The sequence below is a fragment of the Microtus oregoni genome, unplaced genomic scaffold (genome assembly GCF_018167655.1).
Source record: "Microtus oregoni isolate MIOR12 unplaced genomic scaffold, Mior012 000022F_ref0000154, whole genome shotgun sequence".
Classification (NCBI taxonomy): Eukaryota; Metazoa; Chordata; class Mammalia; order Rodentia; family Cricetidae; genus Microtus; species Microtus oregoni.
This window is the reverse complement of record NW_024543081.1, coordinates 11,298,708-11,322,418: the sequence shown is the minus strand read 5'-3', so window position 1 is coordinate 11,322,418 and position 23,711 is coordinate 11,298,708. Positions and strand designations below refer to the sequence as shown.

The 23,711-nt window shown below is 45.4% G+C and overlaps 1 protein-coding gene across 3 annotated transcripts; it reads left to right on the top strand.

Annotated features, from left to right (window-relative positions):
* The first annotated feature begins 222 nt into the window (after positions 1-222).
* On the top strand, positions 223-23,031 carry Xrcc6 (X-ray repair cross complementing 6). 3 transcript variants are annotated; one of them, XM_041671677.1, is made up of 13 exons: positions 223-265; positions 850-938; positions 3,041-3,153; positions 6,021-6,159; positions 6,395-6,649; positions 9,875-10,058; positions 11,498-11,684; positions 14,191-14,359; positions 15,637-15,798; positions 17,204-17,333; positions 19,565-19,665; positions 21,052-21,165; positions 22,705-23,031. In XM_041671677.1, the coding sequence occupies exons 2-13, from the start codon at positions 863-865 to the stop codon at positions 22,893-22,895; spliced, it is 1,821 nt and encodes a 606-aa protein (XP_041527611.1). In that variant the 5' UTR covers positions 223-265; positions 850-862; the 3' UTR covers positions 22,896-23,031. The 3 variants fall into 3 exon arrangements, with proteins under 3 accessions (XP_041527611.1, XP_041527612.1, XP_041527610.1); XM_041671678.1 differs by having other exon boundaries at positions 232-269; XM_041671676.1 differs by having other exon boundaries at positions 248-385.
* Positions 23,032-23,711: the final 680 nt, after the last annotated feature.

Below are 23,711 nucleotides of genomic sequence, written 5' to 3'. Positions count from 1 at the left end.
GACGCACTTTCGCGCATGTGCGTTCGGCGCTGACGGACTGCGGGGGCGGGGCTTCAAGGAGAGGGCGGGGCTTTCCCTGCCCGCGCGCGATCTAGTTTAGGAAAAGGGGTGGAAGCCACGGATGGGGATGGGCGTGTCCGCTTGACGGGCAGAAGGGCGTGTCGTGCGTGGTGACGTATTCGTCGTTGATTGGGAGAGAGAGCCGGAGCCCGCGCGGACGTGTGGCCCGCCTTCTGTCCCCTCGGCTCGCTCACCTGCCGCAAAAGTAGGTAGGTCGGCTGTGCTGGAAGTGTTGGGTGCACCCTGCTGTTGCCCTGCTCGTCCGCTCAGTGTCGCGCGGCCCCTTGTTTCACAGCAGAGCAGCACCGGTCCGAAGAAACACACTGTGGGTCCTCCTCCTTTTTCCCCTGGGTGTGGTTGAGACTCCATCGGAGTCCCTGGCTGAGGGTTGGTGGAGACGTGGGAGGAAAATGAAGACGATTGTTGCAGCCAGTACACCAAGTACCGTCGCGGTGCGACCTTTAGGTCTGGGCCGCTTCGTTATACCCCGCCCCCCACCGCCAACCACTTTGGTCCTGCAGCTTGCTGGAATGATCCCCATGCTCATTTCCTCTGCTCCCTCCCACCGAGAGCTTTCAAGGTAGCAGGAGCCCTCATTCATATTCCTCAACAGTGACCCGAGCGTTTTGAGCAGATCTAGAAAGAACCTAGAAGTTGACTTTCTTTTATTTATTTTTTGTAGCACAAGACCTGGCACACATGGTAGGCAAGCGCTCTATCTCAGGGCTACCTTCCTCGGTATTTTTTTCTGTTTAAATTTATTTGTTGTTCATAATTTATCTCACCTAGTGAGCAAACCAACATGTCAGGGTGGGAAACCTATTACAAAACCGAGGGCGAAGAAGAGGAAGAAGAGGAGGAGAGCCCTGACTCCGGTGGTAAGTGGCTTCATCACGTAGTGTGGTTTGCGTGGAAGAAAGACTTTTCCTGTGTCCTTTTTTTTTTTTTTTTTTTTTTTTACTGGAAGCACTTTGCTGTCAGATCGCTCTTCCTTTTCTCCCCAGATAATCTAAAATATTTACCCGCTTTGGGTTTTGCAGAGCTGTTCAGATCCTGTTCCAATCTGTGAACATTCATTCCTAACTCTTCATTTTTTACTAGTCACTAATAGATTTTTTTATTAATCTTTAATCAATGATTCGATGCACGGTAATCTTTGTCACTTTATTTACATATTTCCCCCCCTCCCCCAGACAGGGTTTTTTGCATAACAGTCCTAGCTGTCCTGGAACTCACTCTGTATACCAGGCTGGTCTCAAACTCACAGAGATCCACCTGCTACTGCCTCCCTAGTACTGGGATTAAAGGCGTGTGCCACCACTGCCTGGCAATATTTTGGTTTTTAAATTTTTTTTTATTTTATGTGTATGTGTGCATCATGTGCATGTCTGGATGCAAAAAGGAGTCAGAAGAGGCAGCTGGGTTTCCTGAACTGAAGTTTCCATGTGGGTGCAGCAAAGTGGACCTGCGTCGTCTGCAAGAGGGCAGCAAGTGTTTTTAACCACTGAGAGACCTGTCTGGCCCTGTTTGCTTATCATTTATTTATTTATTGTTTTAATTTCAAGACAGGGTTTCTCTGCATAGCCCTGACTGTCCTGGAATTTGCTCTGTAGACCAGACTAGTCTCAAGCTCAGAGATTCAGGTGAACTCTGTCTCCCGAGTTGTGGACTTAGAGGGGTGTACCACCACTGTCCAGCTATTTATTTTTGAGATGTGGTTTCATGTAGACCAGGCTGACTTCACATTCACTGTGCAACTGACATTGACTTTGAGCTCCGTATGAGCCCTGGGAAGTGAGTTTACATGAAGTGGACTTGGTGGCTACACATCCTGCCCTTCGCCTTTCCTCCTGCCTCTTACCTAGGAATCAGAGCCCGACTTCAAGGCTTGCTATGAAACCTCCCTCATCCTTAGAAATGGATAAGAGCTGGACAGAGAAACCCTGTCTCGGAAAAACAAAACAAAGAAAGAAAGAAAAAGGTATAAGAAACTCCCAGGGGCTGGAGAGAAGGCTCAGTGGTTAAGAGCACTGGCTGCACTTCCAGTGGATCTGGGTTCATTCCCATTACCCACATGGTGGTTCACAATCCTCTACAGCTCTTATTTCCAGGGATCTGATGCCCTCTTCTGACCTCCAAGAGGAAACTAACCATGCACATTGTTTACATACATACATGCAAGTTAATCATCCACATATAAAATAAAATGAATACATTTAGTAAATAATTGTTTAAAGTAATTAAAAATAAGAAATCAAGACTAATGATTCAAGATACATACTTAAATGAATTTTTTCCTTTTTTTTAATTTTTTTTTTTTTTTGAGACAAGCTTTCTCTGTGTAACCATGGCTGTATTGGAACTCATTCTGTAGACCAGGCTGGCATCAAACTCAGAGATCCACCTGCTTCTGCCTCCCAAGGGCTGGGATTAAAGGTGTGTGCCAACACCGCCCAGCTACTTATATGAATTTTCTTTAAATATTTATTTATTTATTATGTATACAATATTCTGTGTGTATGCCTGAAGGCCAGAAGAGGGCGCCAGACCTCTTTACAGATGGTTGTGAGCCACCATGTGGTTGCTGGGAATTGAACTCAGGACCTTTGGAAGAGCAGGCAATGCTCTTAACCACTGAGCCATCTCTCCAGCCCCCTTATATGAATTTTTTTTATGAATTTTTTATGTGTAGTGCATGTACTTTGGTTTTGGAGATTGGACCCAGGCCCTCACACGTGTTTTAAAGAAAAACAAGGGAATGAGAGCCAAGACAATCAAGAGAGTGGTTTCCTCTGGGGAGACAAAGGAAGAACAAAGGGAGGAGTAAGGGCACTTGGCAGGACCCGTGTTAAGTGTGTTCACTGTATAGTAATTGTCCGACTGTCCTTTTGTTTTACGGAGCTCTTTGTTTTGTATGAGTGATAAGCATATTAAGTATGATGCAAAAGGCAAACATTTTCTGTCATTTGTTTCCCCATAGGAGAATATAAATATTCAGGAAGAGATAGCTTGATTTTTCTGGTTGATGCCTCCAGGGCTATGTTTGAATCTCAGGGTGAAGATGAAGTCACACCTTTTGATATGACCATCCAGGTAAGACTTCCTTGTTAATGGACTCATAAAATCGAGGGTAGGTGTGATGGTGCATGCCTTATATCCCAGTACTCGGGAGGCAGAGGCTGGCCAGGTCTATATAGCTAGTTCTAGTTCTAGGATAACTAAGGGCTGTATAGTGAGACTCTGTCTCAAAAAACAGGAAGAAGCCCGTGTCACAGAATGTGGGTGGGTAAGGTGCTATGTGGTAATCAGGTCAGAACCCTAGGGAGGGACTAACCATTGTCTCCTAACTGGCTGGCTTAAGCCTGGAGGACCCATACTGGTCCCAGTCCTATCAGACTGTTACTCATCCACAGGCCTCATGTGAGTTCCAGAATCTCCTTTTTGATGAGAATCCTACTTATTTTGCACCCATCCCCCCAAGAAAGGTCTGGGAATGATGACATACGCCTGTAATCTGCATTTTGGAGACTGCAGTAGGAAAAGCATGTCTTCAAAGGCAGCTAGGGTGACATCCTGAGATTCTGCCAAGAAGGAAAAGGAAAATTAGTGCCGCTTTAAATTGTCTTGTTTTTCAAGACAGGGTTTCTCTGTGTAGCCCTGGCTATTCTGGAACTCGCTCTGTATTCCACGATGGCCTCGAACTATACATCTGCCTACCTCTGCCTCCTGAATGTTGAGATTAAAGGCCTGTGCTACCACTGCCTGTATATTTTTAAATTTTAATACTGTGTGTGTGTAGAAGGTCAGGGGTTATCATATCACCTGGAGCTGGAGTTCCAGGCAGTTGTGAGCTGTCTAATATGGGTGCTGGAAATTGAACTTGGGTCTTCTGCAAGAACAATGTGTGCTCTTAACCACTGAGCCATCTCTCCAGCCCTACCCTACCTAGTATTCCTTTTTTAAGTTGAGTGTCTCATGTAGCTTAGGGTGGCTTTAAAATTTGCTTTGCACCCAAGGCTAACCTTAAATCCTTTCTCCATCTCCCACGTACTGGTACTATAAATATGTCCCACCATACCCAGCACATGCCATTTTTATTTATTTTAAAATTTTGTTTATTTTGTGAATATGGGTGTTTTATGTTCAGGTATGTCTGTGTTTGTATGCTTGATACCAGAAGATAACAAAAAGGACTTCAGATTCCCAGACCTGGGGTTACAGTTGTGAGGCACCATGTGGGTGCTGGGAATAGAAACTGAGTCTCTGGAAGAGTAGCCAGTGCTTTTAACTGCTGAGCCGTTTCTTCACCCTCACAAACACCACGTTTAAAAGTTTGTATGTTGATGGCGGATAGTCCTCTCAGATGGTTACCTGTACTTGCATCTGATGAGAGTTGGAGGACACCCTCCATTTTATTCGGGGTACTCTAGGATAATGGCTTCCACCTTCTGGGTGAGCTTGGAGAAGGTAGAGTGGGTTCTCCTTGGAGTTGGATTGTAAAGTCAAGTGTTGCTGTTCTAGTGTGGATAAGGTCCTTTTGAGACTGGCTCAGTGGTTGAGACCAAAGTTTAATCCCCAGTATTACCATAACCACAAACACCACCACTTCCTCCTTCACTTCCTCCTCCACCACCACCACTTCCTCCTCTTCTTCCTCCACCACCACCACCTCCTCTTTTTCCTCCTTCACCTCCACCATCTCCACCACCACCTCCACCTCCTCCTCCTTCACCTCCATCACCTTCTCCTCTTCCTCTTCTTCCTCTTTCACCTCCACCACCACCTCCTCTTTTTCCTCCTTCACCTCCACCCTCACCACCCTCACCACCACCACCCTCACCACCACCACCTCCTCCTCCTCTTTTTCCTCCACCACCTCCACCACAGATAGACACACATACACATATCTTTTTGCAGGTGAAACCTGAGAGTTGAAAATTATTTGTAGTAAACAATTATAATACAGTCTTAAAATGGGCAGAAGAGGCCTAGGGATATAGATCAATAGGGAGAGTGATTGCCTAACATGTGGAAGACCCTGAGTTGGTGATGTGTACCAATATTTCCAGCATCTGGGAGATAAAAGCAAGAGAATTAGAGGTTCAAGGTCATCCTTGGCTACATATTCAAATTCCATGCCAGCCTGGGTCCTGTCTCTAAAAGGGGGCTGGGGACAAAGGACTTGAGTAAGCTGCTGTTAAGAGTGCTGAAAGGGGCCAGGCACGGTGGTGTACCCCTTTATTCCCAGCACTCAGGAGGCAGGCGGATCTCTCTGAATTCAAAGCCAACCTAGTTTACATAGTGAGTTCCAGGACAGGCAGGGCTATGTAGAGAGACCCTGTCTCAAAAAACCAATAAAATAAAATATCATCTTTTTTTTTTTTTTTTTTTTTTTGGTTTTTCAAGACAGGGTATCTTTATGTAGCCTTGACTGTCCTGGATCTCTCTATGTAGACCAAGCTGGCCTTGAATTCACAGAGATTAGCCTGCTGGGATTAAAGCTGTTCACCACCACTGCCCTGGCTAAAATAAAGTCTTAAAAAGAACATGAAAGCATGCAGCTGGTATGTAATAGTTCCTCGGAGATACAGACCTCAGATTGCTGTGGGTTCAGTAGTTCTGCTCTCGATGGGTATGACATGTGGAATGAAAACCAGACACTCCGTTGGTAGGATCCATGTCTACCATGCATAAAGTCAGGAGTTCAGTCACCAGCCCTGCATAAAACCCGCCGTGATGGGCCACTCTGAGGGCCTCCAGCCTCACCTTCCATGTGCTGGGTTACAGACGTGCCACCATGCCTGGTTTATGCGGCACTTGATATCCAGCCTCCGGCTTTGTGCATGCCAGGCAGGCACCCTCTTGACCGAGCTCCATTCCTCAGCTCGTAAACTCTAAGTGCTTACTGCGCCTGGCTCTGACAGAAGCTTAGTAAACACTCAGAATTTTTATTTTCTCAGTGTATCCAGAGTGTGTACACCAGTAAGATCATAAGCAGCGACCGAGATCTCTTGGGAGTGGTGTTCTACGGTACCGAGAAAGACAAAAATTCAGTGAATTTCAAAAATATTTATGTCTTACAAGATTTGGATAACCCAGGTCAGTAATATTAAAAAAAAATGGTTTCCTTCATGTGGGAACTTCACTAAGCCGAAAGAAAGAGGGCTCTGGAGAGGAAGCAGCTTTACCCTTGGCTGGGAACTTGCTTTCTTCACAGAAAGTCCCTGCCACACTAGTTCCATAGCGGTCGAATGAGGAGGCCTCTGTTAGCCTGTGGTGAAGGTGGTGCTCACGGCCTTATTTCTTTGCCCACTTTGACTCTGCCTCTTACCAGGTGCCAAACGTGTGTTAGAGCTTGACCAGTTCAAGGGACAACAGGGAAAAAAGCATTTCCAAGACACAATTGGCCATGGATCTGACTACTCCTTGAGTGAAGTGCTCTGGGTCTGTGCCAACCTCTTCAGCGATGTCCAGGTCAAGATGAGTCATAAGAGGGTCATGCTGTTCACCAATGAAGATGACCCTCACAGCAACGACAGTGCCAAAGCCAGCCGGGCCAGGACCAAAGCTGGTGATCTCCGTGACACCGGTGGGCATTTTCCTCATCCTTTCATTTTGTTATTACTTTAAAAATATTTGTTTTTATCTGTATGTATGTGCCTATATGTAGTTACATGCACCATATGCATCCAAGACTCTGTGGAGGCTGGAAGAGGCATCACATCCCCTAGCGCGGGGGTTACAGATGGTTGTGTGCAGCCATGTGTTGCTGGAAATTGAACTCAGGTCGACTGCAAGAACAGCCAGTGCTCTTCACTCCCGAACCATCTCTCCAGTCTTGTTTCCTTATTTGCTTTTTTTCTTTAATTTTATTTATTTTATGTATGTGGGTTTTTTGAATACATGCATATCTGTGCATCTGTCTCTCCAGCCCCAAAGGAATGTATATTTTAATTTTTTTAAAATTTAATTAATTAATTTAAGAATTTTGTATGTGTGGATATGTATGTGTGCTTGTATAGATGTTTGCATACCACTTTCGTGCCTGGTGCCTGTGGAGGCGTGAAGAGGGCATTGTAGCCCCTGGAACTAGAGTTAGACAACTGGGAGAGCAACCTCTGAGCCATCAAAGCTGAGCCATCTCCCCAGCCCTTCTTATTCTTTTTAAATGACTCCTAACTTATTTTCTTTATAGTTGAGATTAAGCATTTGCTTTTGCCATCAAGAGCCAAATGAAAGAGTAAAGTAAAACTGGGGTCACACCAGTGTGGCCTAAATAGTCTTGCCTGCTATCTAAAGGTCTCTAGCAGGGCACACTTGTCTTGACATCAGTGCTGCTAGGAATGATAATGATTTGAGTGTTGTTTGAAGTAGTTATGACAGCTGATAGGCATAGCCACTTTCTTTAGGTCCTGATAATGTTAATAGTCAATCTAGAGTTTGTATATTTTTGTTATATAGCCCATGCTGGTCTAGAACTTGCTGTGTAGCCAGGCAGGCCTCAAGCAGGCAATCCTGCCATAGCCTCCCAAGTGGTATTATTCCTGGTGTGCACTGTCGTGCCTAGCCTAGGGAGGCATTTGAAGGATGTGTGGCTTAGGCTGGAGAGATAGCTCAGTAGTTAAGAGCACTGGCTGGTCTTCCAGAGGACTTGACCTCCATTGTCTGCACCCACAAGGTGCCTAACAACTGTCTCCAGTTCCAGGGGATCCGACGCCCTCTTCTGGCCTTTTTGGTTACTGCATGCATGAGGTACAGAAACATGCAAACAAAATACAGATAACATATAAGTACATCCTTCAAAAAAAAGAGTAAAGGATATTTGGCTGTACCTGCTTATGCATGGCCAAAATCCCAGCACTTTGAAGACTGAGGCAAGAGGAATATGAGTCCAGCCTGGGCTACAGAGTGAGACCTAAGCTAAAAAACAATCCAGCAAACGAAACCCATTTGAATTGAACTGAAAATAGATGCTTGAGTTGGGCACAGTGTTACATCCCACAGTTTCAGCTGCTAGGGAGCGTGAGGCAGGAGGGCTGCATAATCTAGGAATTTCTGACCAGGCTGTACTGCAGGACACCAAGCACTATCTGCCTGCTTGTTTGATAGATACAGGTTCTCAATTTTCACTCAGGCTGGTTGGGAAGTTGCTGTGGAGCTGAGGATAACCTTGAATTTTTGGTCCTAATCCTGACCTACCTCTCAAGTGCTGGGATTGCAGGCACGCTCCACTACTGCCCTTGGCTGATGTGTGTGTGTAATGTATATACTAAATATATATAAATTCATGTATATTTGTTTTTACGAGACCAGGTTTTTCTGTATATCCCTGACTAGCCTTGAACTCACAGAGATCCATTTGCCTCTGCCTCCTGAGTGCTGGGATTAAAGGCATGTGCCACCATTGCCCAACTAGCTTTTCTGTATTTCCAAGATCAAAAAAAAAAGAAAAGAAAAGAAATAAAGAAAGCAAAGACTACATAAATTCTCTGTGACCTAAAGCTCAGTATGTGGCCCAGTGTAGCCTCAAACTCACAGTAGTCTTTCTGCCTTAGCCCCACAAGTGCTGGGATTATTTGCATGTTTGTTACAGACATGATCTTTTGAATATTTCTCTTTCTGGAGATAGGGTCTCACTGTGTATCCTTGACTAGCCTGGAACTTGCCATGTAGACCTAGTGACTTACAACCTGTTACGTTTCTCCTGCCTCTGTCTTCCAAGATTTAGGATTATCCATATATCACCACATCTTGCCTGACACCATCTCTTTTTAAAACAGAAATTTAAGTCCTCACCCTCAATCCCCCCAAAAAACCAAACTTAGTTGGGTATGGTGGTGCACCTTTGATCTCACCACTGGGAAGACAGAGGCAGATGGATCTCTGTGAATTCCAGGTCAGCTTCGACTACAGAGTTAGTTCCAGGTCAGTCAGAGCTACATATTAAGACCCTGTCTCAACTACCCCCTCGATAGATAGATAGATAGATAGATAGATAGATAGATAGATGAGATTTTTTAAATTGCATTTATGCCAGGTAGTGTTGGCACACACCTTTAATCCCAGCAATTGGGAAGCAGAGGCAGATCTCTAGAAGTTCAAGGCCAGCCTGGGCTACAGAGTAAGTTCCAGGACAGCCAGGGCTACACAGAGACAGACCCTGTCTTAAAAAAAGATAAAGAGGGGGCTGGAGAGATGGCTCAGAGGTTAAGAGCATTGCCTGCTCTTCCAAAGGTCCTGAGTTCAATTCCCAGCAACAACATGGTGGCTCACAACCATCTGTGATGAGGTCTGGTGCCCTCTTCTGACCTTCAGGGTTACACGCAGAAAGAATATTGTATACATAATAAATAAATAAAGAAAAATATAAAAAAAGATAAAAAATTGCATGTATTTATTTTACATATCTGTGTGTGGACACGTGGATGTCACTTTGCAGTCTGTGAAGGTCAAAGGACAATGTGTAGGAGTCAGTTCTCTCCTTCCAGTGTGTAGGTCCTAGTATTGAACTCAGGTCGTCAGGCTTGGTGGCAAGTTCTTTTACCCAGTGAGCCATCATGCTGACTTAACATTGCTTTGTAGAACATGGGAGATGATTTAGTGGTTAATGTGTGGAGCTCTTTTTTAAGAAAAACTTTTCACCAGGTACCGCCCCATCATCCTAGCACTCTGGGAGAGGTGTGGGGTCACAGAGGCAGGAGCCTTGTTAGGAGTCTCAGGCAGCCAGGGCTACATAGTGAGGTCTGTGTGAACACAGAGTGGTAATTCTCATCTGCTGTACTTGGTTTCCCTGTTTGCTCTGTTCTTACCTCAGGCGTCTTCCTTGACTTGATGCATCTGAAGAAACGTGGGGGCTTTGACATATCCTTGTTCTACAGAGACATCATCAGCATAGCTGAGGGTGAGGACCTCGGGGTTCACTTTGAAGAATCAGGCAAGCTGGAAGATCTGCTAAGGAAGGTTCGAGCCAAGGAAACCAGAAAGCGAGTACTGTCCAGGTGGGCACCCAGCCTGTGTGAGCTCCCCATCCTTCTCTAACGCACCGCAAACAGTGCACAGGTTTGACTCCCGCACCTGCGCCGCTGCCACACTGTTCCTCCACCTGCTTTACCTCGGGATAACGAGACCTGTTTCTTCTTTGGCTGGAGATGGTACTGTGAGTCTGCACAGTAATGCAGCCTTCCCTTTCCTTGATGTCTGTGTCCTCTGCTACACTCTTTAGTACCGTGTCTGATCTCTGTAGATGGCAGATGGCAGGAACATCTGCCTCATGAGGTTATGTGTTGTAAAGAGTAAGTAAAAGACATCTAACACACAAAGAAGCTTAACAGGTGTTATGTATTTGTTTATTTTAAGTTATATGTTTGTGTGGGTGCCCATGTAGGCAAGAAGCACTGGATCCCTTGGAGCTGGAGTTATAGATAGTTATGAGCCACCCAGCATGGATGCTGAGAGTCGAACTCAGGTCCTCTGGAAGTACAGCAAGTGCTCTTAAACACTGAGCTGTATCTTCAGCCCCCGGATGATAGTTATCATTGTCAAAATTATATTATTATTAAGCCAGTGAGATAGCTCACCAGATAAAGGTGCCTGATGCCAAGTCTTATGACCTGAGTCCTTTATTATTACTTATGTATTTATGTATTTTTTTATTCATTCATTTAAGACATGATTTCTTTGTGTAGCCTTGGCTGCTTGGAACTTGCTCTACAGAACAGGCTGACCTCAACTGAGAGATCCTCCTGTTCCTGCCTCTGCTTCCTGAGCAGATTTAATCCCTGCCTCGGGGATTAAAGCCATGGGCCAGCACACCTAGCTTTATTTTGATTTCTTTTTTTTCTTTTGGAGACCAGGCTTCTCTGTAGCTCTGGTACCTGTCCTGGAGCTAGATCTTGTAGACCAGGCTGGCCTCAAACTCACAGAGATCTGCCTGCCTCTGCCTCCCAAGTGCTGGGATTAAAGGCGTGCACCACCACTGCTAGTTTTTTTTTTTTTTAGTTTTTTTTTTTATGTATACAATATTCTGTCTGCGTGTATGCCTGAAAGCTACCAGACCTCATTACAGATGGTTGTGAGCCACCATGTGGTTGCTGGGAATTGAACTCAGGACCTTTGGAAGAGCAGGCAATGCTCTTAACCTCTGAGCCATCTCTCCAGCCTCTATTTGTTTTTATATTTTGGACAGAGTCTTGTATTTAGACCTGACTCGCCTGGTATTTGGTATGTTCCCTATGCTGGCCTTGAACTCATGACAATTTTACAGTCTTAGTCCCTCAACTGCTGGGATTAAATTCTTGCTACCACACCCAGTACTATATTCTGTTTAGAGTCTGCATTTTAAGACATTATTGGAAAGAATAAAACAAATTGAAACTTGGCTGCTGTGAAAACATTTTACATGGGAAAGTTCAATGTTTCTTTTTTTCTCCTCCCTCAGGTTAAAGTTCAAGCTTGGTAAAGATGTAGCGCTCATGGTGGGCGTCTATAACTTGGTCCAGAAAGCTAACAAGCCTTTTCCAGTGAGGCTCTATCGAGAAACAAATGAGCCTGTGAAAACCAAGACTAGGACTTTTAATGTAAACACAGGCAGTCTGCTCCTGCCTAGTGATACCAAGCGGTCTCAGGTAGGTGGCTAACCCTGCTCAGTCTTCTGTTCCAGGATTGACAGGAGGTGGGGGCCGGGATGGCTCAGCAGTCAAGAGAGCACTTGCTGTTCTTGCAGAGGACCCAGGTTCCGTTCCCAACATCCACATGATGGCTTACAACCATCCATAACTTCAGTTCCAGGAGCTTAGACCCCTTCTTCTGACTTCTGCCTGCACCAGACGTGGTCATTGTCCATAGGTATGCGTGCAGATAAATAAATCTAAAAAACAAATCAAAAACACCAAAAAGCAGGAACAGGCATGGTGGCACATGACTTTAATCCCAGCACTCTGGAGGCAGAGGCAGTTGGATCTCTGTGAGTTCAAGACCAGCTTGGTCTACAGAGTGAGTTCCTGGACAGCCAGGGCTATAGAGACCCTGTCTTGGGGAGAAAAGATAAAAAAAACAGGAAGGGAACACTTTGAGCAGGCTGACCAGCTAGGTCACTCTTCACCTGCATCTTTCTAGGTAAGTTGTTAAGACAGGAAGCCGCTGACCTTGCAACCATAGCACGTGGGTCTGTGAGGGCAGAAAGCCAAATAGGACAGGTGTTGGTGGGTGGGAATTTTGGCCCTGATTGCTCAGAACACACTGCTATAACTGTTTAAGTACAGCAACAGGAAGTGCTTTGCGGTTAATCCCAGGCGCTGAGGAGTTAGGGTTTGCAGGTGCAGTGGACTGTTTAAGGGGGAGAATTTATTTTTGCTGAATTATTTTGCTTTGCCCCATGGATGTACCCTGCTTTTCTGAGCATGAAAGATCAGGTCCAGCGCCTTCTCTCTTTTTGTCTTTCTCTGGTGTATGTTCTTTAGAAGGATGTGATACTGAAAATTAACACATCCTGCCGGGCGGTGGTGGCGCACGCCTTTAATCCCAGCACTCGGGAGGCAGAGGCGGATCTTTGTGAGTTCGAGACCAGCCTGGTCTACAAGAGCTAGTTCCAGGACAGGCTCCAAAACCACAGAGAAACCCTGTCTCGAAAAAAAACCAAAAAAAAAAAAAAAAAATTAACACATCCTTTTACTATTTTGTGACGGGTTCTTCCTGTAGACCAAGCTGGCCTTGAGCTCAGAGATCGACTTGCCTATGCCTCCCCACTGCTGTAATTAAAGGTGTGCATCACCATGACTGATTAAACACATTAACTATATAAAATGTGGGAGATGATCAGACTTTTGTATACCTGCAGGTCCTAACTGTCTGACTAGTTAAGTATTTTTATTCAACCCATTACACACACGTTTTTTTTCTGAAGTATAAAGTTCACACCAGAAGGTCTCCATGCTGTTTGAAGGATAGAAAGTATAAAACATTCTCTTTTTATTTGTAACTAGACTGTCATGTTGTCTTATTGGGTAGCAGTCATCTGACCACTGAGTTTCTTTATTAATAGATAAATCAGAAGGGTCATTTTAAAGGCCTGTGCCCACTGCCCAGCAGGTGTTTCTTGCTGCCTCCCCGCCTCCCCACCAGAACTCAATCCAGGACCTGATGTGGGACCTTTCATCCCATAAAGTCCTGTGAAACAAGTGCTTTCCCCACTGAGCTGTTTCCACAGTCCTTGGTTTGTGTATCTGTTGTGTGTCATGGATAGGCCTGGGAGCTCAATAAATATAATTAAATAAGAGAAAAAACAATTTCTGAGGATCATGGCCTTTGGCACAAGAAAGATACAGATTTAAAGTTCACCGTCAGCCAGGCGGTGGTGCCTTTAATAAAGACAGTCAGAACTGTGAGCTTGAGGTTAGCCTGGTCTGAAGAACAAGTTTCAGGACAGCCAGGGCTACACGGAGAAACCCTGTTTTTGGAAAGGCAGGGAGAAAGACCACTGTAGTTGTATAATCTGGAGCATGTGCCCAGCTATTGACCTTCAGTTCAGTTGTCTGTTAAATGCGTTTTTGTTGTTGTTTTGCTTGTTTTACTTTAGATCCAACTCAGAGCCTCCTAATTGCTAGGCAGGCACTTGACATTGAGCCATCCCTGCTGCTCCTGTTAAACAGCCTACCTCCCAGGACTGCTACAGAAGACAAGTTAGATGGCACATATAAATTACCTGGGGGTTGTATGAGGAGCATGCTTTCCTTGAAGAAAGCTGGTCTCTGTGTGTGTACACATCTGTGCACCGTGCACTCATGCAGAGGCCAGAGGCCATTGGTTATTCTGCTCTGGCCTCCTTATTCCCGTGAGATACGGTCTCTCGCTGAAACAAAGCTTATTTCCTTCGCCAGGTTGGTAGGCCGCAAACCTCGAGATCCTCCTGATCTCCTCCCCTAACCCAGCTGTGGGGTTCCAGGCACATCTGGTGTTACGGGGTGCCAGGGATATAAACATGTCCTCACAGCTGTACAGCAAGTGCTCTGACCTGTTGAGCCATCTCTCCAGGCCCCACAGAGCTAATTTTAACTTGCTGATGTTTGGTGGCTGTAAATGTATCTCTACATAGCTCTTTGGTGGCCCTTGTTATTCCCATCCTTTCTTTTCTAGACATATGGGAGTCGTCAGATTGTGCTAGAGAAAGAGGAAACAGAGGAGCTGAAGCGGTTTGATGAGCCAGGTTTGATCCTCATGGGCTTTAAGCCCTTGGTAATGCTGAAGAAGCACCACTACCTGAGACCCTCCCTGTTCGTGTACCCAGAGGAGTCCCTGGTAAATGGTGAGTACATGGGCTTCCTATTTGTGTACCCAGAGGAGTCCCTGGTAAACGGTAGACCAAGGAATAACCCACCACTGTCACTGGGTTTCCTAAGTGGATGCTGCTTGGACACGTATAAGAGATATATGAATGGGTATTTTAAAAATGTCTCATGTTTGGGAAAACTAAGGTAATGTTGCATGTTTCTGTTCTGGAAATGGGGACTGAGCAAAGTTAAATTTCTTCAATACTGCCATGTATTGTAAAAAATCCAGGGGGAGGGGCCATGGAATTTGAGTTTTGGGTTTTTGTTTTGTTTTTACGTGCATTGGTGTTTTGCCATGGAGGTCGGGTTCTCTGGGGTTACAAACAGCTGTGACCTGCCCTATGGGTGCTGGAAACTGAACCCGGGTCCTCTGGAAAAGCAGACATCTCTCTAGACAGTCATCTCTGAGCCATCTCTCCAGACCACAATTTGAGGGTTTTGTTGTTTGTTGTTTTTGTGTGTGGTTTTTTTGAGACAGGGTTTCTCTCTGTGTAGCTCTGACTGTCCTGGGACTCACACTATAGACCAGACTGGCCTCGAACTCATAGAGATCCACCTGCCTCTGCCGCCCAAGTGCTGAAATTAAAGACGTGGACCAACACCACCCGGCTGGAATTTTTTTTAAAGCTTTCATCCTATGGAATTAAAAGAGGGACCAAATAATAGAGCGAAAACTGAACCCAGGACATTCCTCTGCTTTAACTGTGGGCAGTTCTAGGTGATAATGACCTTTGCCCTTGTCTGTACTTGAGCATTTCACAAGGAGCTCATCGATACCTGAGTGGCTTCCGTTAGTACTGGAAGCTCATTCCTAACATCAGCCTAACATTGGTGCAGTGGGATGGCAATGAGTCATACTCCCAATGCAGTATTTGAACCCCCAAACTTGATTGCTTTTCTTTCTGTTTCTCTGTCCCTTCGACTTCTACTTTCTCTCACCTTTTCCTTACTGAGGTATCATGGCCCAATAAAGAAAATGAACAAAATTTTATGGCTGGGTGTGTTGGCACATTCCTTTAATGCCTTTAATCCCAGCACTCTGGGAAGCAGAGGCAGGCAAATATCTGAATTCCAGGCCAGCCTGGTCTACAGAGTGAGTTCCAAGACAGTTGGAGCTACACAGAGAAATCCTGACTCAAAAAAAAAAAAAAAAAAAAAAAAACAAATCAAAAGAGACTGTGGTTATGCTGGGGAATGAGGTGGGAGAGGAGAGTGCTTTGGGACACAGGCCCTTGTGCTGTTTGTTTTTCAGGCAGCTCAACCTTGTTCAGTGCTCTGCTCACCAAGTGTCTGGAGAAGGAGGTCATAGCCGTGTGTAGATACACACCCCGAAAAAACGTCCCCCCATATTTTGTGGCTTTGGTGCCACAGGAAGAGGAACTGGACAATCAGAATATTCAGGTGACTCCAGCAGGTGCGTGGCAGAGAGCTCCTGAGCCTTCTGTGTGCTTTGGGATCCCATAAGGGGTCTGAAGCACAGAGTCCCCGATAATCAGGCCTGGGAAATGTGAGATTTTAAGGTTTTGTATGTGGATGTGATGTCCTCACAGGCAAGGCCATCGTAGATGGCAACAGTGTGCAGTCACAGGTTGTCAGGCCTCAGGATGGGCTCCACTGTATGTATTTGCACGTTGTTTCAGGGCTTCTCTGTTGACGTTTTCCTTTACTGAAAGTCTCTTGTTCCCCTTAGTACTTGGTGTAATTGCCAGGGCAGTGGTGTGTGGAGACGACATGGATAAACTGAAGTCAGACTTGCTTTTCCTTTTTAGCCCCTCTGTGCATAGTCTCACTATATAGCCCAGGCTGATCTTGAACTTGTGCTCCTGCCGCCCCTGCCTCCTGAGTACTGTCATTACAAGCACGCACCGCCATACCCAGCTGTGACTTTTGTCTTCTGCTGTACATCTGAGAGCTCACTTTCTTTTGTTTTGAATCCATCTCCACCACTAGCCAACTTGGGGACAGAATTTACTTTTCCTATTCTTGCTTGAAGGTTGTTTTATATTTGGGATAATTTCATGTGCTTATGCTTAGCACAAGATGTCACTGATCTAGTCCTCTAGTCATGCTAATAAGAACCAACGTCAACATGTTAGTTTGGGGCTATCAAAACCAGGGTCATCAACATGCTTGCTTAGTAACCTAACCTCTCATTTAACCTCTCACTGTTTCATGCTATAAGCTGGCTGTCCAAAACCAGTAGTGACCTCAAAGTCCTTGTCAATAGTAGACACAGTGTGTGTGTGTGTGTGTGTGTGTGTGTGTGTGTGTGTGAGAGAGAGAGAGAGAGAGAGAGAGAGAGAGAGAGAGAGAGAGCGAGAGCGCGCGGAGGGGAGAAATTGGCTCGTTTGTTTAACACCTTCAGCCCTGCCATAAGGGCCCTTACCTAGCAGCAGTATTGATTAGAGTGGCTGGGTTTTTCCTTCTAGAACCATGAAGGGACTGTACCAGGATCTACAGGATAACTCCTATCTCTTTAATCTGTGCTTTAAACTGCAGTAACAATGGGAAAAGGCTGTAGCTCAGAGGAGAGCCCGATGAAGCTGGGACCATCTGACTCTGGATTAATAAAATAATAATAATAAAAGCTAGACGCTGGGACCAACTGTTGCTGCCTGGCTGTTGCTCCCTGTTGGGGCATCCCTCTTCTGTCAGGTTTCCCATGAATCCCCAGAGAGTCTGTTCAACTAACTTTCACAGGTATCCCCTGATAAAGGAGGAACTGGACTTATAACCCCCAGCTGCAGCATCACAGGGCTCAGAGACAAACAGCCACACCACTTAAGTCAAACCTCAGAAGACCTGTTTTCCTTCCTCAGGCTTCCAGCTTGTCTTCCTCCCCTTTGCTGACGACAAACGGAAGGTGCCCTTTACTGAGAAGGTGATGGCCAACCCCGAGCAGATAGACAAGATGAAGGCCATTGTTCATAAGCTCCGCTTCACATACAGGTGAGCGCTGGGTCAGCCTTGGGCTTTCTTCTGGTGCTCTACTGAGTTGGACCGTGTTAGAAATTCGGGTTAGACGTAGACTAAGAGGGCGTGGTTCTCTTCAGGTAGTCAAAAACAAGAAATCATTATTTGTCACCAAGAATTTAAAAAGTACATGGGCTTTTAATCCCAGCACTTGGGAGACAGAGGCAGGTGGATCTCTGTGAGTTTGAGGCCAGTCTGATCTACAAGAGCAGTTCCAGGACAGGCTCCAAAGCTACAGAGAAACCCTGTCTGGGAAAAAAAAAAAAAGGCTAGAGGTTTCACAAGTTAGAAAAGAGTGGCATGTGTTTACTTGGTTTCTTGTTTGTTTTAGATTGGCTCTTACTCTAACTCAGGTGGGCCTAGAAATTGCTATGTAGCCCAGGTTAGCCTCAAATTTGCAGTACTCCTTCTGCTATGTAGCCTATGTAGCTGTGGAAGAACTGGAGCTTCTGATCTTGCCTTCTCCACCCCAGCACTGGGGTTACAAGCAGGGGCCTCCATGCCTGGTTTTGGTGTTGGGAATTGAACCCAGGGCTTCATGCTGACTAGTCTCACACTCAGCTGAGCCACATCCCCAGCCGCGTCTTTCATTTTTTGAGAGATGTGATAACTCATGTAGCCTCATCTATATTTCCCTAATGAAAACGACAGTTGAACGAACATCTCGTGTATTTCTTGGCCATGTGTATGTCCTCTTAGGAGACATGCTTATCAAGATCTTAGCTTTAAGTTTTTGAGACATTGTCTTGTTGTCTAGCCCAGAGTGGCCCAAGTGTTGAAACTGGTGGCATACATCATCACACTTAGCTTATAGTCTATTTTAAAGTCAGTTTGTTTCTTTGTTTTTTGAGATAGGGTTTCTCTGTAGCTTTGGAGCCTGTCCTGGAACACTCTCTGTAGATCAGTCAGGCCTCGAATTCACAGAGATCCACCTGCCTCTGCTTCCCAAGTGCTTGAATTAAAGGTGTGCACCACCACCCGGCGTTGTTGTTGTTGTTGTTTTTGCCATCAAGCTTGAGTTTTTCACATTCTATCTTTGCATCCACTTCTACTTGTGGGCAAATGATACCTTTCATTGTAGTACACACCCATAATCCCAGCACTTGAGGAAGTGGTGGCAGGGGTATGAGGAGTTCAAGGTCATTACTGTGCAACAGTTTGAGGCCAGCTTGGGATATATAAAACTCTGTCTCAAAAAAACAACAACAATACAAACAAACAAAAACAAAAAGATGCCTTTCTCCTGCAGCTGTAACTTCCTGCTATAGTCCTTTCCTAGAAAATGGGAGCACTAAGAATCCACCATGTAGGGCTGGGGATGCACTTTCCTAGCCTGTACAAGGCTCGGATTTGATCTCAGGGCATGTCTTACACAAACACACATCAAGAACAATAAAGTACCATGTGTTAACAACAGTGCCAACATTCTATCAATTATTTTTGTTAATATTTGATGCTGAATTGAATCTGGGGTCTCCAGCATATGAGGCAAGTCCTCTTCTCTTAGCTACACCTCAACCCTGTCCTTTATTCTCCTTAAGAAACCTGAAAGGGGGGGCTAAAGATGGCTCAGTGGTTAAGAGCATCTACCGCTTTTGCAAAGGACTGGAATTTGATTCCCAGCACCTATGTCAGGTGCTTCACAACCACCTGTAACTCCAGCGCCAAGGGATCTGACACGTTTGACCTCTGCAGTCTCCTGTGATGTCTGCAGATGCCTATTCTTGTGTGTGTGTGTGTGTGTGTGTGTGTGTGTGTGTTAGCGCAATCCTGAAAGGTTAGTTTTATGCCTACTTTGCAGATGAAACAGGCTAAAGGCCAGTAGGCTCCCTTTTCAGTCTCATCTAACAGAAAAGCGTAGAGACCGGGTTTCAGCTCCGTGTATGTGGCTCAGGGTTCAAACACTTATCTCCTGTGCTGCTCTGTACACAGAAAATACGTTCCATTTCTTCCCTCTCCGTCCCGTTGTCCTTCATTTCTTCTCTCTTTAATCATTCTGTTTTCTCTATTCTTATCTTTGCCTGAAGCTTCTAGTGACAGGCAAGTGGCCAGGTTTGCTTTGCAGTTAATGGTCTAGTATCCAGTGATAAATTGAGAACTGGAGAGAGAAGTTGATTTACTTGTGAACTGGCCTTAGACCCGTGCTGTCTCCGCTGATTATTTAGTTCCTTCCTGAAAGCTCTTGTGTTCCGATGTTGTTTGAACAGGAGTGACAGTTTTGAGAACCCTGTGCTGCAGCAGCACTTCCGGAACCTGGAGGCCCTCGCTCTGGATATGATGGAGTCTGAACAAGTAGTAGATCTGACACGTAAGGAATGTGCTTTTTGTTGTTGGTTGTCGGTGCTGGGGATTGAACCTGGGGCTTATACATTGCAGGGAGGCAGCCTTCTGCTTTGTTTGGTGAGCTACATCCTTAGGCGAGATCTTTCTTTAAATTTCAGTTGGCGGCCTCGACCTGTCCAGTAGCAAGTGGTGATGGTGTGTGTGTGTGCTGGGGGAAGCACAAAGGAAGACAGCTTTTGCTTTTGACCCTCTGACCAGTGATCTGAAGTGTTTTTCTAGCCATCTCCAAGACTCCTCATTCAGACCGTCTCTGCTTGAGATGTTTTCTAGGTCACCTTAGACTGCCTGGAACACATTTGGCTAGCTCTGCACTGTCAGGAGGAAAGAGTGCCAGGCTCCTGAGACCTGACTCAACTAACTAGGCCACCCCATGTCTGTGTGGTGAAAGTTAATGCTGATAACATTTACTGAGGCCTGCAGTGTGGCAGGCACTGTTGTCCTGCCTGCTGACTCAGTTAATATCCATAGTTCTGAAGCGGGGGCTTCTGCTGCCCTTACTTTCCAGAGAAAGGGGTGGTTGGTTTCTCAGAGCAGTCAGTAGTGAATACATTAGGAAACAGAGTCCTTCCCTCGCCCTGAACCGCTATACTTGCTGCTTTTCTCTCGGGCCTTGCTATCAGGACCCCCCCCCCTTTTTTTTTTTTTGTTGTTGTTGGTTTTTTGAGACAGGGTTTCTCTGTAGCTTTGGAGGCTGCCCTGGAATTAGCTCTTGCAGACCAGGCTGATCTTGAACTCACAGAGATCTGTGCCTCTGCCTCCCAAATGCTGGGATTAAAAGCATGCGCCGCCACCGTCCGGCTCTTAGACCCCTTCTTGATAGTGTTTATGAAGATACAGGCTGTGACAGGGAAGTGAATGGTCACTGGAAGTAGATTGGACTTAATGAAGGTCCTCGTGACAGTTAAAAGCACCAGAACAATTAGTTTGGCCTGCTTAGTGTCCTAATTCTCTGAAGCGTCTTACATCAGACAAAATAGCTCTTATTAAAAGCAGACATGATTGTGGGGATTGTCTAGCAGAAGACAGTCTTTCAGTTTAGCAGCCTGTGAGGAAGGACCACTCCCGTATCCTCAGTTCCCTCCAAGTGCAAGAGAGAGTGTGTAGGATATATGAAGGCACTAAGCCATTTAAATAAGGAACTGGCATTTTTCAAGACTTGGGAATCTAAGGAGGTCATAGACTGGTCCATCACAATACTGAGGATGCTATGCATGGAGGATGCCAGAAGGATCTAGTCCGTGTTTTCTTGGTCCCCTGACTCAGTGCTCTCGTGTTTCCCACAGAACTGGAATGGACAGGCCACTGGAATGCGTGTGACTCACATGAGCACCCTGTTGTTTTGATTTTCTAGTGCCCAAGGTTGAAACCATGAAGAAAAGACTGGGTTCCCTGGTAGATGAGTTTAAAGAACTTGTCTACCCCCCAGGTTATGACCCCGAGAGCAAAACTGCCAAGAGAAAACAAGGTGAGGGCTGCTGCTTGATGTACGGCATGCTCCTTTCAAAGGTTTCCTTGTGGTCTTTATGGTCTTATCACAGACATAACTGGCTTTCTTACTTTTCTCTTCATTTCTGGGGGGATGATGAGTGTATAGGGGTCAGTGAGGACCTCACATCTCCAAGTAAGCATTGTCATTGAGCTTCATCCCAGCCTTTTCAGAAATCTATGTACATGGGGTAGTGGGGCAGTATGGGGCAGATAGGGACAAGTCCATATATCAAGGGAATAAGGTGGAGAGCTATAGATGAGGACACCCAACATCCTTCTCTGGCCTCTACAAAGACATGCACTGGTACACATGTGATAAGAATTGCATCAATAGCTGGATGTGGTGGCACAGGCCTATAGACCCAGCACTCAGGAATGACAGGAGGACCTGGGATACACAGCCTCCAAAAAAGTGACATTTATACTCCATCTAGGAAGAAATGAGTCTGTTTTTATATGTTCTTTAGTTGTTTTGCTTTGCGACAGGGTGTTTGTAGTTCAGGCTGACCCTCAAGTCCAGGAAACCCCGACTTCTCTTTCTGGGTGCTGGGATTACAGGCATGGATCACCACACTGGCTTCTATGCTCTTAACAATCTTGTACTTTACGCCTATTATCTAATTTTGTACGATTTATTTATGTGTTTTATATGATGTTTTATCTGTACATCTGCACACCAGAAGAGAGAGCATCAGATCCCATGGGTCTACAGTTATAGACAGTTGTGAGGTACCATGTGGGTACTGGAAATTGAACTTGCGACCTCTGGAGGAACAGCTAGTGCTCTTAACTGCTTAGCCATCGCTCTGGCCCCTAATTATCTAAGTTTCTGCAAAGACAATGGTAAAGAGAATATATGTCCTTCTTTGACGTGTAGCCCTCCAGTTGCGAGTGTAGTCTCTTTGGCTCCCCCTGTTGTCTGCTCCTGGCACTGACCATTTTCCTTACAGATTTCCTTTACTACGAGGCTCACGTTTGTAGAGAAGCACCAGATACACTGTCACCATTTTGGAATGGTTCTGGCTTAGGTTCTAATCCTTTTGGCTGTCTTTGGCAAAGTAAAACCATATTTAATCCTCGTTGCCCAGTAGACCCATGACGACAGGAGTGTCAAGAGATCAGATTGGTGGCCATCCTGATTGCTCCATTTTGCTTCAGAACTGACTCCTGTCATTCCCTAGAGGTTGCGTCAGACATTGTCTGGTTTACCAGTAAATTTGTCACTCGCCCTGTCTTTATTGCCTGGTGCCTCAGAACTTAAATGGTTATTTTCTTACACCTTGGATTTGCTGACATTGAAACCAGGGCCTTAAGCATACTAGGCAAGCAGTCTATTGCTATGCTGTGTTCCAGAAAAAAAAGAAAAAGTGATAGGGCCCACACAGAATGAGCATCTGCACTAGATGAGCAGATGGCAAATGGTCAACTGCATCCGCATCCTAGGACGGTCCTGTGCCACATTGCTAGGGTACCACTGGAAGAATTTCTAGGTTGTTCCTTCCTGCCTTTTCTCTAGATGAAGGTTCTCCAAGTAAAAAGATTAAGGTGGAGTTATCAGAAGAAGAGCTGAAGGCCCATTGTGCCAAGGGCACACTGGGCAAGCTCACTGTGCCTACACTGAAGGAGGTCTGCAAAGCCTATGGGCTCAAGAGTGGACCGAAGAAGCAGGAACTGCTAGATGCTCTCACCAGACACTTCCAGAAGTGAAGACCAGTTGCTGTGTCTCACCAAGCTGCAAAGAGCTGCCTGATAGAAATGCAAGGGACTTTATCATGGATTGTGGCCTTCCCACTCTGCTGTGCTGTGCCTTACACTACTATATGAATAAAGAGCTCTAACTTTATACTGTGTATTGTTCAATATGAACGGGGAAGTAGCTGCCTCAAATCCAGAGGTTACTCTAATTGTCTCTTAGCTTAATTCCTCCCCCCTCCGGATGTACATATCAAGTGGAAACAAACAGGAGGTCGGGGAAGAGTGTGGGAATGGATAAGTGGTCATACAGGTCCTTCTGGAGTGACAAGCCTTAGGAAGATTGTATTCCCATGTCTTCCTACCTGTTCTCTTTAAATATATGATGCTGGGGCTGGAGAGATGGCTCAGCAGTTAAGGATACTTGTTGCTCTTACAGAGGACCCAAGTTTGTTTCCCAGTCCATATATATATATATATATATATATATATATATATATATATACAACCATCTATAACTCCACTTCTAGGGACTCAATACCCTTTCTGATCTCCATGGGCACGAAGCACACAGTGAACATATATATTTGCAGATAAAAAACAGAACTCCTTTTGGATTCATATTAACAAAAGAATTTACAAAGACAGAACTCCCTGAAACCCGAATCCACAAATACCCTGCTTGGGATAACTGGCCCGGTAGGTAAACAGGTCCTTAGCAGTGGGGTTCCTGTCCAACCAGACTGAGGAAGATGAGCATCATCTGTCTTCACTCTTCTGACTTGTATAAAGATGAGCATCATCTGTCTTCACTCTTCTGACTTGTATGGT